Here is a 15,940-nt window from a genome sequence, read left to right as displayed (position 1 = left end):
CTAACAGACAGACAGACTAGATGACGAACTGATAGTCATTGAAGCTGGTGATGTTGAACTCACTGGGTCTGAGGGCAGGCAGAGAGCAGTGCTGGTCCAGCCAGGACAGAGTGGTGCGACAAAGATCCTCAACACTGGCTGTGGACACCATCCCGTTATAGGACTCAAACAAGGGCTCTATGATAATGCTGAACTGAGCCCGTGTTTAGGAAAGCACCTGATTCATGTATTATTATGACACACATGACACTATTTACAATATATGATACAAAATATGCATATCTGTTCATTGGCTGTTCATATGTGAGCTACTAGTCAAAAACAGACAATTTGATTAGCTTTTTCCAAATACTGTAGGCGCGGTTGACTGATCTTGTCTGGTGCAATGTAAACAATGGAGTCATCTATTTAAAAAAAAAAGACCATCTGGCACACCAGAAAAAGTACATTATTTGAAAGAAAACAAATACTATTTGAACCCAGGTCTGGATCTAACATTGAATCTATGCTTCTCCTAAATGTGCTATCACTGAGTTTAAAGATACGATCCAAAACTTCCAGTTCTGTAGTGTCTGCGCCCGGACGTACTCTCTGAACTTCTCCCTCATGTGGTCGAAGCGTTGACGGGTAATGGGCACACCGGTGGCAGGCAGCTGCTGCTGGCATACACTGCATCGGGAGAGAAGTGGTATGATCACATACACACGCACACGCGCACACACACACACACACACACACACACACACACACACACACACACACACACACACACACACACACACACACACACACACACACACACACACACACACACACACAGATGATGTTTAATGTGTTTCAAGATGGTGGTCTTACTTGATGGCAGAGTTGAGGAGCAGAATTTCGTCCCTGAGTCTCTGAGCCTCCTCATGTAGCTGAGATCTCTCCTGCTGCATCTTACTTATGTACTCGACTGTCTTATGTAGCGTTGTAGCCTTGCTGACCTGGGACATGGGACAGAGCACAGAGACAATAATGTAGATACATAATGCTCCATGTATTTACTTGTTCTATTTCTATGGAACAAAGGGGTTACTGCTGGGCAACAACACCACACGGAATCTCATGCTGTGTGTTTGGAATAGTGGCAAGATATGATTACTAAAACCATTCTGTGTTACTGTAATTGAGGTGATTGGTGTTGATAAATCCTGTTAAGGATATGGCAGACATACGCCCCCTTTGGAGAGATTGGGTACCCCTAGTAAACTGAAAAAAAAATCTGTCAAAAATTGCTAATATATGCAAATAAAAATTATTATTGGATAGAAAACACTCTAAAGATTCTAAAACCGTTGGAATTATGTCTGTAAGTATAGCAGAACTCACAGGGCAGGCATTCTTCCAAACTAGTTTTTGTGGCCATGAAAGTTGGAGCAACTTTGACGTCATGGCCCCCACCCTTCCCAACCAGTTATGATTCTGGGGACACTTTCTATCTCTTCCGCTAGATGTCCTCTTTCAGTAGAGCTTTGAATCGTTCAAATCCCGCGAGAATTGACCCTATGGGAGTGAAATTAGTGCGTGCCACGAGAGAATAGGCTGTGCGTATGGGCGCGAATTGGTCCCAGCCATTCCTTTGTTCCAGCACTCAAGAGAAGGGCAGACGATGGCCGATTGAATTGAAGTTTGTTTTGCGTGTCTAAAACATCATAAAGCTTGCTTCTGCACTTAGTTTGACCTGTTTAGTCGACATATAATATGTAATTTTGAAGTTTTGATGCGCAACTTTTCCGGACCAGAGGACGTTTTGGGTGCATTTCAGCTGATGTTATTAGCAGTAGCTAATACAAAGACGCAAGACTTGAAACCAAACGATGTATTGGGTAAGTATGAAGCCTTCCAGAACATTCTGAACGAAGACCATCGAAGGTAAGGGAATATTTATGCTTAAATCTGTGTTTCTGTTGACTCCAACATTACGTAGAAATGTAGCTTGGAACTGAGCGCCGTCTCAGCATATAGAATAGTGTGCGATTTCTGTAACGTTAAAAATAAATCTAACAAAGCGGTTGCATAAAGAAGCAGTGTATCTTTCTAACTATATGTAGAACATGTATATTTAGTCAAAGTTTATGATGTCTATTTACGTTATCTTGCCGCGCTACATAGATTTCCTGCGGGCATTTTTGAGTAATTTCTGAACGTGAACTCACTGTAAATGGACATTTATGGATATAAATGGCATATTATTGAAAAAAAAAAATATGTACTGTGTAACATGTCATATTACTGTCATCTGATGAAGATTTTCAAAAGGTTAGTGAGCGATTTATTTTTTAATCCTGCGTTTGTTGATTGCATGTTTTGGCTATTCAAATGAGCTGTGTCTGGTGGTGGTTTTACATATATATGTGCTATGTTTTCGCCGTAAAACATTTTAGAAATCTGACTTGCTGGCTAGATGAACAAGGTGTTTATCTTTCATTTGAGCTATTGGACTTGTTAATGTGTGGAGGTTAAATATTTTTAAGAATATTTTTGCGTTCCATGCGCCACCGTTTCAGCTGAACGTGGGAGGGTTGATTCCCAATTGGGAACCAGTATCGTAGACAGGATAACAGTTCCTAAATACGGCTCATTGCAGCTTCCCATCCTCTGCTCCACTATGCCTTGTTTTGTGCAGTAGGCATTTCCAATGTAAAACCTGCATGAGCACTAACATATGGAGTTCATAGTAGCACATAAAAGTTGGTGTTAACTGAATGATAAGAGCCTATATATTTGAGAAATTAAGGCACATAAAAAATCAAAAAAATTCTCACCAAATTTTAAAAAGCAAAGGCATTGATTTATGGTCAAACAGTTGGAAAAGGGGTATTGGAAAACACCTGGTAGCAAAAGTCTTATAAGGTATTAGAAATACATCAAAACACAAAAACGCTGAAGTAAAGAGCCCTGCCAACTAAAATCAACATTTATAGTTAGTTGTGCAGAAATGATTTGTCTTCTGTGACCAAAAACCCACATATCTTTAAGATATTTTCTAATTTCTCAACCCTCATGAGGAGAAAGGATAATGAAAATTCACAGAAGTAACAAGTAAAGGTAGACCGACCAATTAGCTATAGTGTTTCTACTGATAGCAATTTGGTTTGTGATTTATTAAGTGATTAAAATGCATCATTCTGCTACCAGATCAGTAACAGAATAACCCAAAATCAGTAACAGAATGACTGCAACTGAATTGCCTATGGGAATTCATAGTAGTTACAAACCACAGTTGGGTCACCTGCTACTGTCCTACCTTCCACTCTTTTCTTTCTCTTTCTGTAACATGGTAGTTAAAGCAAGAGAGTGAAAACAGTCTGAAGAACCCCTCCCTCTCTCTCCCAGTCTCTCTTCTCTCTCTCTCTCCAGTTAATGTCACTTCTCCCGGCTCTTACTGACAACTACCCATGAGCCCACTCTCTTTCCATTTACTGTAACCAGCCCTCTCAACCACTGTGCATCGACCAACACCGGACGTTGAAAAGTAGTTGAAATTTGATCAGTCCAAATCTGAACCCATCATAGACGTCTGTTTCACAGGTTTGGACAGCACAGCACAGCACTGTACAGTACAGTAAAGGAAAGTAAAGTACAGGTCAGTACAATATAGTACAGTACTGTACTGTACAGTTTAGTACAGTACAGCACAATAGAGTAGAGTACAGTATAATCTACTGTATTGTACTGTACTTTACTGTACTGAACCAGAACATATTTTTTCACACTCAAGTTGTCATGTCATAGCTGACACCCCATTCTTTCTGAATTAAGATCTTTGAATCTTAATTCGGAGTAGATATTTAACTGAGTTTTTGGAAAACGTGGTCACATAAAAAAAACTGAGGGTCATTCTGTTGCTCTTTACATGTATTTTTGTCAAATTTCCTGTGGAAATGGTTAAAAGTAGTCCTGGTGGATAGAGGAGTGTGGTTTGTTTAACTTTGCAATCAAAGATTTTTGTTTGGCACACTTTTTAACGTGAAAAATCGGAGTCTTGGATATCGTACTGCAGTACCTACCTTTATACTTGGCTGAGAGCTTAGTGTGGTGACGAGACTGTGTAGAGTATCAAAGCCTAGCTTGATGTTGAAACGTCTCTTCTGCTCAGCAGAGATGTGAGTTATCCTCCTGGTCTCTGTCTGCAACAAACACACCCCTCATAAATCAGGAACTGTGTGCTTATAAATTGAGATTGTCAAAATCTATCTATCGACGGTCTCTTCAACACAGACACTGTTCATTTCTCTGACACGGGTGGAGTGCAATGAAGAATGGCGCCGGAGGGGATGGCTGCCGTTTTACGGGCTCCTAACCAACTGTGATATTTATTTATTTTTTCACATTGTTTGTAACTTATTTTGTAGCTGCTACCGTCTATTATGACAGAAAATAGCTTCTGGATATCAGAACAGGGATTACTTACCTTGAACTGGACTCTTTAATGAGTCTGACGCGAAGGATATTCTGCATCTCCAAGACCAGGCCCAAATCCACATCATTTGCATGAAGAAAATATGAAAATACAGGGGGGCGGAGGTAGGGGTGCCTTGTGAGAATTTGTCGGCGAGTGGGTAACCCGCCTCTACCATCCTTTCTACCGACCAACGTGCAATCACTTGAAAATAAACTCCGCTCAAGACTATCCAACCAACAGGACATTTACCTTGAGAAAAGGAACACCTATGTGAGAATGCTGTTCATTGACTACAGCTCAGCGTTCAACACCATAGTGCCCACAAAGCTCATCACTAAACTAAGGACCCTGGGACTAAACACCTCCCTCAGCAATTGGATCATGGACTTCCTGGCGGTTGCCTAACCTTACCACCTGCCCCCAGGTGGTAAGGGTAGGCAACAACACATCTGCCACGCTGATCCTCAACACGGGGGCCCCTCAGGGGTGCGTGCTTAGATCCCGCTTGTACTCCCTGTTCACCCTTGAGTCCGTGGCCAAGCACGACTTCATCACCATCATTAAGTTTGCTGACGACACAACAGCGGCAGGCCTGATCCCCGACAACGATGAACCAGCCTATAAGGAGGAGGTCAGAGACCTGTCAGTGTGGTGCCACAACAACAACCTCTCCCTCAACGTGAGCAAAACAAAGGAGCTGATCGTGGACTACAGGAAAAGGAGGGCCGAACACGCCCCCATTCACATCGACGGGGCTATTGTGAAGCGGGTCGAGAGTTTCAAGTTCCTTGGTGTCCACATCACCAACAAACTATCATGGTCCAAACACACCAAGACAGTAGTGAAGAGGTCACGACAACACATTTTCAGCCTAAGGAGACTGAAAAGATTTGGCATGGGTCCCCAGATCCTCAAAAAACTCTATAGCTGCACCATTAAGAGCATCTGGACCAGTTGCATCACCGCCTGGTATGGCAACTGCTCGGCATCAGACCGTAAGGCGCTACAGAGGGTAGTGAGTATGGCCCAGTACATCACCGGGGCCAAGCTTCCTGCCATCCAGGACCTATATACTAGGCTGTCAGAGGAAGGCCCAAAAAATCCCAAAATCCCCAAGCCTTAAGACCACTGAACAATTAATCAAATGGCCACCCGGACTATTCACATTGACATCAATGTTTATTATCTATGCATAGTCACTTTATCCCTACCTACATGTACAAATTACCTTAACTAACCTGTACCCCAGCACATTGACTCAGTATCGGTACCCCCTGTATATAGCCTCGTTATTGTTATTTTATTGTATTACTTTTTATTTTATTTTATTACTTTAGTTGATTTAGTAAATATTTTCTTAACTCTATGTCTTGAACTGCGCTGTGGGTTAAGGGTTTGCAAGTAAGCATTTCACGGTAAGGTCTACCTGTTTAATTTGTTGAATGTTACAAATAAAATTTGATTTGATTTGATTGGGGGAAAAACACATAAGTCGTCTGACCTCGAGTTCAATTTAGGAACGACACAATAGCAACTTACCTTTCCCTTTCAGTATTTTGTTTATTCATCATTGTCTTTCTATCAGACAGTACTTTTAGGTATTCCATAGGATGTGTGTTGAGTAATGAATGGTGAAGTTGTTTTTGCTCACCTTGTTTGACTCCATTTTGGAATGTCCAGGTAAGGAGTGCGGAGACTCAGTGTTGGATGCCCTCTCTAGAAGGTTGGTTGGGGACATCTGCCCTGAGTGTCCCGAGAAGCTCACTAAAAACAAACAAACAAACAGAGGAATGGATTTCTTTGCTTTTCAACCACACATGACATGTTAACATTTTTACATGAAATTATGTTCGTCCTTAATTACCTGTTAAACTAGTTCTCTCAGAACCGTAGATCTGTACGGGGGAGAGTTTTTCTGTCTTGGGGATGAGGAGAGGTATGTTGGGGTGTGTTGAGCCCTGGGTGAGGAGAGCAGAGACGGCAGATCCGTGGGAGGTACTAGTGTATAGACCAGCGTGGCTGTGGGTAGACATCTGGCAGTGAATTGGTGTAAGAAGTGGGATCCCTGAGGGCCAGGGAGACCCAGGCTGCAGCTGAGATCCAGACACTCCTCCGATACGCATGCTGCTGCTCGAATGCTGAACCAAACACATTATCTGCTTAAAAGTACAACTGTAATCTGCAGTAAAGGTTTGAATTATGTCTTTTAAACTCACACCTGTGTTAACTAAATAAACTATATTGGCCTTACTGGAGAGTTGGGAGAGGTTGACCTGTGCCCTTTGGTTGCTACTAAAGTTGCATCGAATCCCAGCGTTGGTTTGCCTAAAAACAAGATGGTCAAAAGTGAACTGTGCGGAGGTAAAACAAGCGTACAATGGTTTTGGTTAATGTTTCTGTAAGACAGTGATAGTGGATAATGGTGAATACAAGACCAAGAGTGTTGGAACGGCATGTGCATCAGTGTATCACTGCAGTATGAAAGTATGATGAAGGAAAAACTAAGTGAATGGATATGCTCACGTTCTTGGGTGCTGGAGGACAGTAGTTTTGCCAGGAAGCTGGTCTGGGGGGGAGCCGTCTGAGGGGTGGACAGACGGGACCCCATCTGCACCCCCACTGCTGTCTTCTGCTTGTGCTTCCCCCTTCTACCACCTGCCACACCCGGCTGCTGTGGGGCTGAGAAGCAGTGAGGAGGTACACTGAGAGAGGGCAGGGCCGGGGCCGAGACCACGGACGAGTACCCCTGAGAGAGGCAGGATGTTGGGGAGTACATGTCTCCCGTGGTGGAGTACCCGTGATGACCCTGGGGATCCGATCCCAGAATACTGCCACCCATAGTGGATCCCGTGTGGGTGATGACGGTAGAGGTCACTGAGCTGGCAGTGGTGGCGTGGTAACCGTACTTGTGACAGGGAGGCGGATACAAAAAGGTTCCGTCTCCTGGGGAGACGGGCTGCTGTTGTATGTTGGTGGTTGCGATGGAGACGGCGGCGCCGGAGTAAGCCTGGTGTCCATAGGAGGGCATGGCCCCTGATACCATGCTGGGAGTATGGTACTCGCTGTGGAAATCCTGTTGTTGGTGACCTTTGAACTTGGGGTTGTTAGTGGGGTTGAAGGTAATTTCAGAGGTCAGGGGTTGTCTGTGGTAGCCAGGGCCTGACAGAGAGTTGGATGAAGAGGGCTGAGACAGGCTGTCAGATGAGAGGTTGGACTGGAAGAGAGATTCATTGTCAGTTTCATTCATGACTAAAACATTTTGGGTACAATTTATATGATAAACTATCACTTTAACAGTAAACAGTAAAACAAACTATGCAATGAAAACGCAGGAACCCAAAACAAAGAATACATAGTCCAGGCAATATGTGCCAAATTTCATGTGAATCGTTTACTTTTTCATCACTTTTCCATCCCCTAACAGTGGAAGAACAACAGTTTCCAAAGTGTCAAGCAAAGCGCTTAGCTACTGTACCTGAGCTAGTTGAGTGTCGACGTGTAGCTGTGGAACGGTGACCACAGGGCTGGACACAGAGGGGAAAGCCCCGCTGGAGGAGCTCTCAAAGTAGCCACAGTCAGCATAAGCAGCCTGCTCCAATGACTGGCCCCGGTAGCTCATAAAGATATCTAACACAGGACAGGAAAAAAGACAATCATCAACCATATACTCTTAGAAAAAAGGTTATTTGGCTGTCCCCATAGGAGAGCCCATTTTGGTTCCAGGTAGAACTTGCATGGACAGATGGAAGGAGATTAGCAAGGCATATGCCCCACCCACCTGAGGATCTGTCTTTTTCAGCCATCTATTTCCTGTGGTTGTGGGGTGCAAAATCCACTTGTCACTTAAATCTCGCTGGATTGGTTGCTTTCATTTTACTCCTGCAACTCTTTCATACTCTTGCTTATGCGTGACGTTTTTTTCCCGTTAACGTTATGACCGCGGAAATGTTTGTAATGACCTGTCAAACACACCCTGGCAATGGTTGAAATGGGCTTAATGGAATACATTATTCTACTGTTGAATCTATAAGAACGCTAAAGCTTTGTCAGCGATTAAACACACAGTCTCGACACTTACATCACCAGAAAGAGAAGACAGATCACTTTATTTTGATGGGGTGTTCATTTTTTTGTGGAATTGAAAAAAGTAATAATTTAATAGAGTTGAAATGTTTACAAATTAGATCCGCTGAAATGAAAGCAACTTCCGAAAACACCCAGTTTATAGTGATATTATGTCTGAAATTGCAAACAATGTAGAGTATGCTTAAAAATGTGTAATCTAGAGCCAAGCGTGTTATCCTGCTATTAACACACTTGTTGAATTATGCAACAGAACGTGACAACAGTAATTAATGAGGCAGTCTAAACAGTGAAGGTAGGGTAGACAGAGCAAGTGTTTGGTGGTTGCAGCCCTGTCCCACACCTTTATGTTATTATGTTCATATATGCAAACACAGCCACCATATTTATGCAAATGAGGCGCATGTAATTCAATTTATTTTAACACAAAATACACAAAAAATACCTGATACAGTAAGACAATTTATATATTCTAATAAAAAAGGTGACATTTGACAATAAAATGAATACCTGAATTCCATCCACAATCCCTGAACTCTATTCGTTATTTGTCCGTGCCAGTACATTTTTTATGTGCTATAATCATGTCAATATCTGATGGATTATAAAACATTCAAAAAGTATCTTCATCCATTGTCCAAATGTTGCATTTATTAGTTGTTTTTAAAACCTTTTAACAATTTTGATGACTGTTGCTACTGCCATTAGTTGCACTAATGGCAGTAATGTCACCGACTTTGAAGGAAAGATCACACCTGAACCATGTTGATCAATCAACATACTGTCAATAAAACACATCTGCAGTCCTGGCAAGTATAACATCTGTACTGAATAATGTACATGTAGGGTCCTAATTTTTGTGTAAATGGATAAAAAATTGGATTTAAAAAAGTACAAAAAAAGTATAAAGATGTATGCACTCACTCACTCGCCGTAAGTCATTCTGAATAAGAGCATCTGCTAAATGATTAAAATGTTAAATGTAAATAAATAAAGATATTTTCTATTTCAGTCAATTCTATTATAGTCTATTCTGTGTACTTCAATAAGTATTATGTTTGCCTGTCTGTTGCTAACTCAGGAAAGGCATCTGATCCATTACATAATTCTATGATCTTATCTGCTTGTGGCGTGATGATAACATCATAGAATCTGACTGGGTGGGCTTCCAGAGTATGTCTGCCCTTGCCAGCGGTCATGAAGCATCATAAAACAACTCGCCCACTGCCAACTTGGCAAGGCACAGTGATACTGTACCAACTGGACAGACATTGTTTCCACCTCGTTCTAAATGCTTTTCAAGCAGAATACGGAATAACTAGGGCTGTTGCAGTGACCGTATTACCACCACACCAGCGGTCACGAGTCATGAAGGCAGTCAAATTCCACGTGACTGTTTAGTCATGGCAATTAGGATTCTCCAAGCTCTGATGCTGCTGATGGCCATTAGTAGCATACTAAACTTGCTAACTGCCTGGTACTCAGCACTCTATTGTCCCTCTAATCACTCTGACATCAATGCAAATGTATCTGAAAATCTAATCAAACACTTCATGATGGCGCATGAGCTCATGTTGCGCAACATTTCAATAGGCTATGCAATTGCGTGAGAAAACAGAGTGATGGCCTCTACTAAAAAAGAGGAGGCTCAGCTTTCTATTGGCTTGACCTACTATATTTATTTCTCAACTTTCCTAATATTAAGCGCATTAATTATAATTACTACAGGAGTATAGCCTACCTGACTGGCATGAAAATAAACCATGGGGAAAAGCGTCCTCCTTTATTTAAATGTATAGATCAAATGTATTTTTTCCGCTGCTCCTGTTTCGATACAGGTGACAATATTAGCCTATCACTTGTGAATTATATATTATCACCTGTGAATGATGCCCAGCACAACCTTTTGTTTTTACTTTCTCGAATCATAGTCACACACCTTATGTAGCCTAGCCCATAGGCCTATATGTTTTAATAAGGTTTGTATTACAACTAAAGTGGCCAAATAACTTATTCAAATGAAGTACATTAATCTGCTTTAAAAGGGGTGTAGAGCCTAACTGATATACAGTGGGGCAAAAAAGTACTTAGTCAGCCACCAATTGTGCAAGTTCTCCCACTTAAAAAGATGAGAGGTCTGTAATTTTCATCATAGGTACACTTCAACTATGACAGACAAAATGAGAAAGAAAATCCAGAAAATCACATTGTAGGATTTTTTATGAATTTATTAGCAAATTATGGTGGAAAATAAGTATTTGGTCACCTACAAACAAGCAAGATTTCTGGCTCTCACAGACCTGTAACAACTTCTTTAAGAGGCTCATCTGTCCTCCACTCGTTACCTGTATTAATGGCACCTGTTTGAACTTGTTATCAGTATAAAAGACACCTGTCCACAACCTCAAACAGTCACACTCCAAACTCCACTATGGCCAAGACCAAAGAGCTGTCAAAGGACACCAGAAACAAAATTGTAGACCTGCACCAGGCTGGGAAGACTGAATCTGCAATAGGTAAGCAGCTTGGTTTGAAGAAATCAACTGTGGGAGCAATTATTAGGAAATGGAAGACATACAAGACCACTGATTATCTCCCTCTATCTGGGGCTCCACGCAAGATCTCACCCCGTTGGGGTCAAAATGATCACAAGAACGGTGAGCAAAAATCCCAGAACCACACGGGGGGACCTAGTGAATGACCTGCAGAGAGCTGGGACCAAAGTAACAAAGCCTGCCATCAGTAACACACTACGCCGCCAGGGACTCAAATCCTGCAGTGCCAGATGTGTCCCCCTGCTTAAGACAGTACATGTCCAGGCCCGTCTAAAGTTTCCTAGAGAGCATTTGGATGATTCAGAAGAAGATTGGGAGAATGTTATATGGTCAGATGAAACCAAAATAGAACTTTTTGGTAAAACTCAACTCGTCGTGTTTGGAGGACAAAGAATGCTGAGTTGCATCCAAAGAACACCATACCTACTGTGAAGCATGGGGGTGGAAACATCATGCTTTGGGGCTGTTTTTCTGCAAAGGGACCAGGACGACTGATCCGTGTAAAGGAAAGAATGAATGGGGCCATGTATCGTGAGATTTTGAGTGAAAACCTCCTTCCATCAGCAAGGGCATTGAAGATTAAACGTGGCTGGGTCTTTCAGCATGACAATGATCCCAAACACACCGCCCGGGCAACAAAGGAGTGGCTTCGTAAGAAGCATTTCAAGGTCCTGGAGTGGCCTAGACAGTCTCCAGATCTCAACCCCATAGAAAATCTTTGGAGGGAGTTGAAAGTCCGTGTTGCCCAGCAACAGCCCCAAAACATCACTGCTCTAGAGGAGATCTGCATGGAGGAATGGGCCAAAATACCAGCAACAGTGTGTGAAAACCTTGTGAAGACTTACAGAAAACGTTTGACCTCTGTCATTGCCAACAAAGGGTATATAACAAAGTATTGAGATAAAGTTTTGTTATTGACCAAATACTTATTTTCCACCATAATTTGCAAATAAATTCATTAAAAATCCTACAATGTGATTTTCTGGATTTTTTTTTGTTCTAATTTTGTCTGTCATAGTTGAAGTGTACCTATGATGAAAATTACAGGCCTCTCTCATCTTTTTAAGTGGGAGAACTTGCACAATTGGTGGCTGACTAAAAACTTTTTTGCCCCACTGTACATAAGCAGTGCGTGAGTTTCAAGCTTCAGGAAGATCATTTTCACCATAAAAATGCATTTTTATAATAAAAGCATTAAATGCATAATCACATTTGCGGTCACTTTTGATAATAGTGTTTTCTGCTAAGGAAACATTCAAGCTTATAGCCTACTACCATGTTTTCATTGCTACACTTATAATGTTAAGAAATGGCCTAATAGCTTATCAACATTTTAAGCTCAACGTTCTGATCTGTTGTGTCAGCCACATTGCATAAAAATGTTTTTTTTTTTATGCTAGTGGTTTTATTCATTTGGGATCTATCGCATCCCACAACTGTTGCAGACTATGTTTGGAATATTTATTTACGCACAGAATTGAATAGGTTTATCTTTGTACTATGGGGGTTAGTAGATTGGCATAGCCTAGTGCTTTTGCTGTTCGTTAGGCCTACTCATCTTGTTGGCTGACGAAAATTAAATGTAGACAGTTCAATATCAATATGTACCTAGGAATTGGATAAGGTTGCACGCAGTTGTGTCCCCAATGTGTCTGTCTTCACTTGTAGCCTGTGAGAAAGACCTGACCACGTGATGGAGCGAGCAGCACTCAGGGAGAAGGGCACACTGCCCGCAAATGGCATAGATTTTAGGGTGTATTACGGCCATACAATGGGGATTCCACCGTTAAATTCTAGGCATTATCAAGTGCTTGTCAAATTCTGAATGAGAGACTGATAAAGTGTGTACAGCCTACTCAAAAAAACAAAGCAGAGCTCATGCCTTTCAAGCAACTTTTTTCAAATCAATCATTAGAGTTGCATCATGCAGCCTTACGATGTATTAGAAATCTAAACATATAGCCCAATGTTTGTAGAACAACTAAAGTTACATTAATAACTCCAAATTAAGCATATAGGAATACCTATTTATTTTTTAACCGCTCATCACAGAATAGCCACATTCCCTCAAATCGTTTGGAGAAAATAATGCCATGGAATTCTAAGCAAATCTTAGAAGTCTGCTAAATGAACTAGTGTAGCCAACAGCCATTTGGCATAGGACAACTCAGAGTATGTTATTCTGTTCTGTTTTTCTGAAATAGACTACATTTCATGCTTCTAAAATAAATAATGGATTTATTGTGAAGTTGTAGGCTATATTACATGGATGTATTAGACTTTTTAAAATATAGATGTTCCAAAGGTCTGTATCAGTGGCTTGTAGGCTGTGTGCGGAAGCCAGGAGATGCTAAATTTGTTTATGTTAATTAACGTTCAATTACCATGAGACCGACAATTATTTGCTTGACAATCACTGGCTGACGAAATTTCGTGACCGCCACAACCCTAAGTATACCCTTTCAGGACAAATACTGTAAAGTACAGCAGTCAAAGCAATTAAACACACGTGAGTACATCCCTGCACCATGATACTGGCCGAAGCCCATTGTTGTCAATCACTTATTTAGTTTTAACCCTATTCAATTCCCGCCTCTATGATAACAACATTCTGTGAATCTTTTGCACAGCAGGAACCAGAAATTTATTTCTGTGAAATCAGGAAATTGTTTTTTAAAGTTTAAAACAAGTTGAACGAAAGAATGTCCTTCCCTAATGAATGCAATATTTTAAGGGAATACCTGTTAAGATATGAAAAAATCCCATAAAATCTAGCAGTAATGCATTTTCAGAGATAATTTACAAGAATACTTACCAATATGAACCTTAGTTCCTTAGCAATGTGAACCTTCATGAAGGTTCAAGAAGACACTGTATCAATGGGCAACCCTACTCTAACAACTGAGGATCATACCCACTCAAACCAACCTGGTATGATATACAACCTGCGAGGCTTTGTTTCCTTCTGTCTCAGTCACATCATGGCATGGTGTATGTTGTGACACAGTCACATGGAGGGATGGGAAGGGAGTCTCTATTTGTGTGTCCATCAGTTAAACACATGGGCCCTGACAAGCATCCTGCCACCCTGCTGACCCTGGTGACGGAGGCAGAAAGCTGATCCCAAAGGACCCTACTGCCAAAGGACCCTGGTACTGGCAAGGCCATAAGAACAGACCGGGAGGAACATGCTCGTGCCAATACCCCTGACAACCCACTCTCACACACAGTACAGGGGACTACAGTACCGATATGTAGAGGGACGAAATGCAGCACTGACAAATACATAATTATCAAATCAATATGGCAGTCCAGGGCATATTACTATCCTAGGAAGTGATCAAACTGAGAGTGGCAACAATGCAATAAAGAGTTCCTGTCATAAACAATGTAATCCTCTACTCAAACCACCGGAGAAGAAAATAAATCATACTACCTTCCAATATCTCCATCCCTCTATTGTCTATCCCTCCATCCTTTTTTCCCTCCATCTCTATCCCTTGATCCCGCTGGGCCCCTTTGCCACGTGTTGCGGTTAACCACATGCGCTTCCACTTCCCTACTCTGCTGTGTCTCAACCCAGCCTCTGACCTCCAGCTCACTCCGGACATGGCATAAACATGACACAGAACAGAGAGCCCAACCCAGGGGTGCCACTCACAGAGGAATCTTTAACTCAACAATATAATAATACATGCCAATACATTAACTTTCATATGGGTTTCCCCAGCTGCATATTTAGAAGAGAAGCCCTAAATATAAATCAATTAAAGATGCATATCTGGCTACCTGCTTAACAGAGTCATTTTGGCTACATGCAGTGATTCTGTATGTGAAAAAATATTATTGTAGCTCTAACTCTCTTCAACAGAGTACATAAGTCTAATCTATATATAGGTAAAGTAGCATTTATAACTTTTTATCAGGAGCTTCAATCGTTTCTGGTCACCACATCTGTCCATCAGATTTCCCTACACATATACTGTAATAACCCATTGGGCACAAACTGGTTAAATCGACATTGCTTCAACGTAATCTGCCAACGTATTGTGGCGTGGAATCTACATGGAAAATACATTGGTTTTAAAAAAGTAGTCAATGTAAACTGCTGTTTTGAAGGTGAAATGTCAATCACAGGATTGTCATCATGGTAACCAATTTTCAACATAGACAAACCATCCATAAAATATGTTGAATTTGTGCCTTTGAAACAACGTGAGATCTAGTATCAGAAATTGTTTTTAGGATTGGCATCACCTCTTACTGGAGAGTTGATCTATCTACAGCTATACATTTGGTTTCCCATCCAGGGCTCCTGAGTGGCACAGCGGTCTAAGGCACTGCATCTCAGTGCAAGAGGTGTCACTACAGTCCCTGGTTTGATTCCAGGCTGTATCACATCCAGCCGTGATTGGAAGTCCCATAGGGAGGCGCACAATTGGCCCAGCATCGCCGGGGTCGGCCGTCATTGTAAATAAGAATTTGTTCTTAACTGACTTGCCTAGTTAAATAAAGGTTAAATATTAAAAACCAATATTTGATATTTGTCACTGACTACTACCAATGTGCGGTCATGAAAATGATTATTGAGGGATCTCTTACTAACTAAAATAGATTCACTGTTGCTGTCGAAGTCATTCCAAAGGGTAGGTTTAACAGAGCAAATTAAATGTAAGTCATATCAAGAGCTTGGGACTTTAATTTTATATCTGCAAAAAGATGATTCTGAGATAATTGACTTTAACGTTCCGAACCCTCATTTGTTTAAATGGTGTAGGCTATTTTTATATTGTACTCTTTTGAACTTAACAACATGAATTTGAGGTACTTAGAGTACTATGTAGTTAGAGAACATTGA

General features: G+C 41.4%; 1 protein-coding gene across 2 annotated transcripts in view; it reads right to left on the bottom strand.

The window, feature by feature from the left end:
* Window positions 1–15,940, bottom strand: part of LOC110537833 (carbohydrate-responsive element-binding protein) — a 38,852-nt gene that overhangs the window by 893 nt on the left and 22,019 nt on the right. The window contains exons 8-16 of one of the 2 annotated variants that reach the window (XM_021624252.2): window positions 7,920–8,071; window positions 6,968–7,658; window positions 6,696–6,769; window positions 6,309–6,402; window positions 6,096–6,208; window positions 4,050–4,169; window positions 856–983; window positions 546–669; window positions 64–193 (exon numbers count right to left, since the gene is read on the bottom strand). In XM_021624252.2, the coding sequence (XP_021479927.2) occupies window positions 64–193; window positions 546–669; window positions 856–983; window positions 4,050–4,169; window positions 6,096–6,208; window positions 6,309–6,402; window positions 6,696–6,769; window positions 6,968–7,658; window positions 7,920–8,071 (1,626 nt within the window). Of the gene's footprint in view, window positions 1–63; window positions 194–545; window positions 670–855; window positions 984–4,049; window positions 4,170–6,095; window positions 6,209–6,308; window positions 6,583–6,695; window positions 6,770–6,967; window positions 7,659–7,919; window positions 8,072–15,940 lie in introns of both variants that reach the window. The other variant, XM_021624251.2, reaches the window with a different exon arrangement.

The sequence above is a fragment of the Oncorhynchus mykiss genome, chromosome 12 (assembly GCF_013265735.2).
Source record: "Oncorhynchus mykiss isolate Arlee chromosome 12, USDA_OmykA_1.1, whole genome shotgun sequence".
Classification (NCBI taxonomy): domain Eukaryota; kingdom Metazoa; phylum Chordata; class Actinopteri; order Salmoniformes; family Salmonidae; genus Oncorhynchus; species Oncorhynchus mykiss.
The sequence above is the reverse complement of the archived record's forward strand: the minus strand, read 5'-3'. Positions and strand labels throughout refer to the sequence as shown.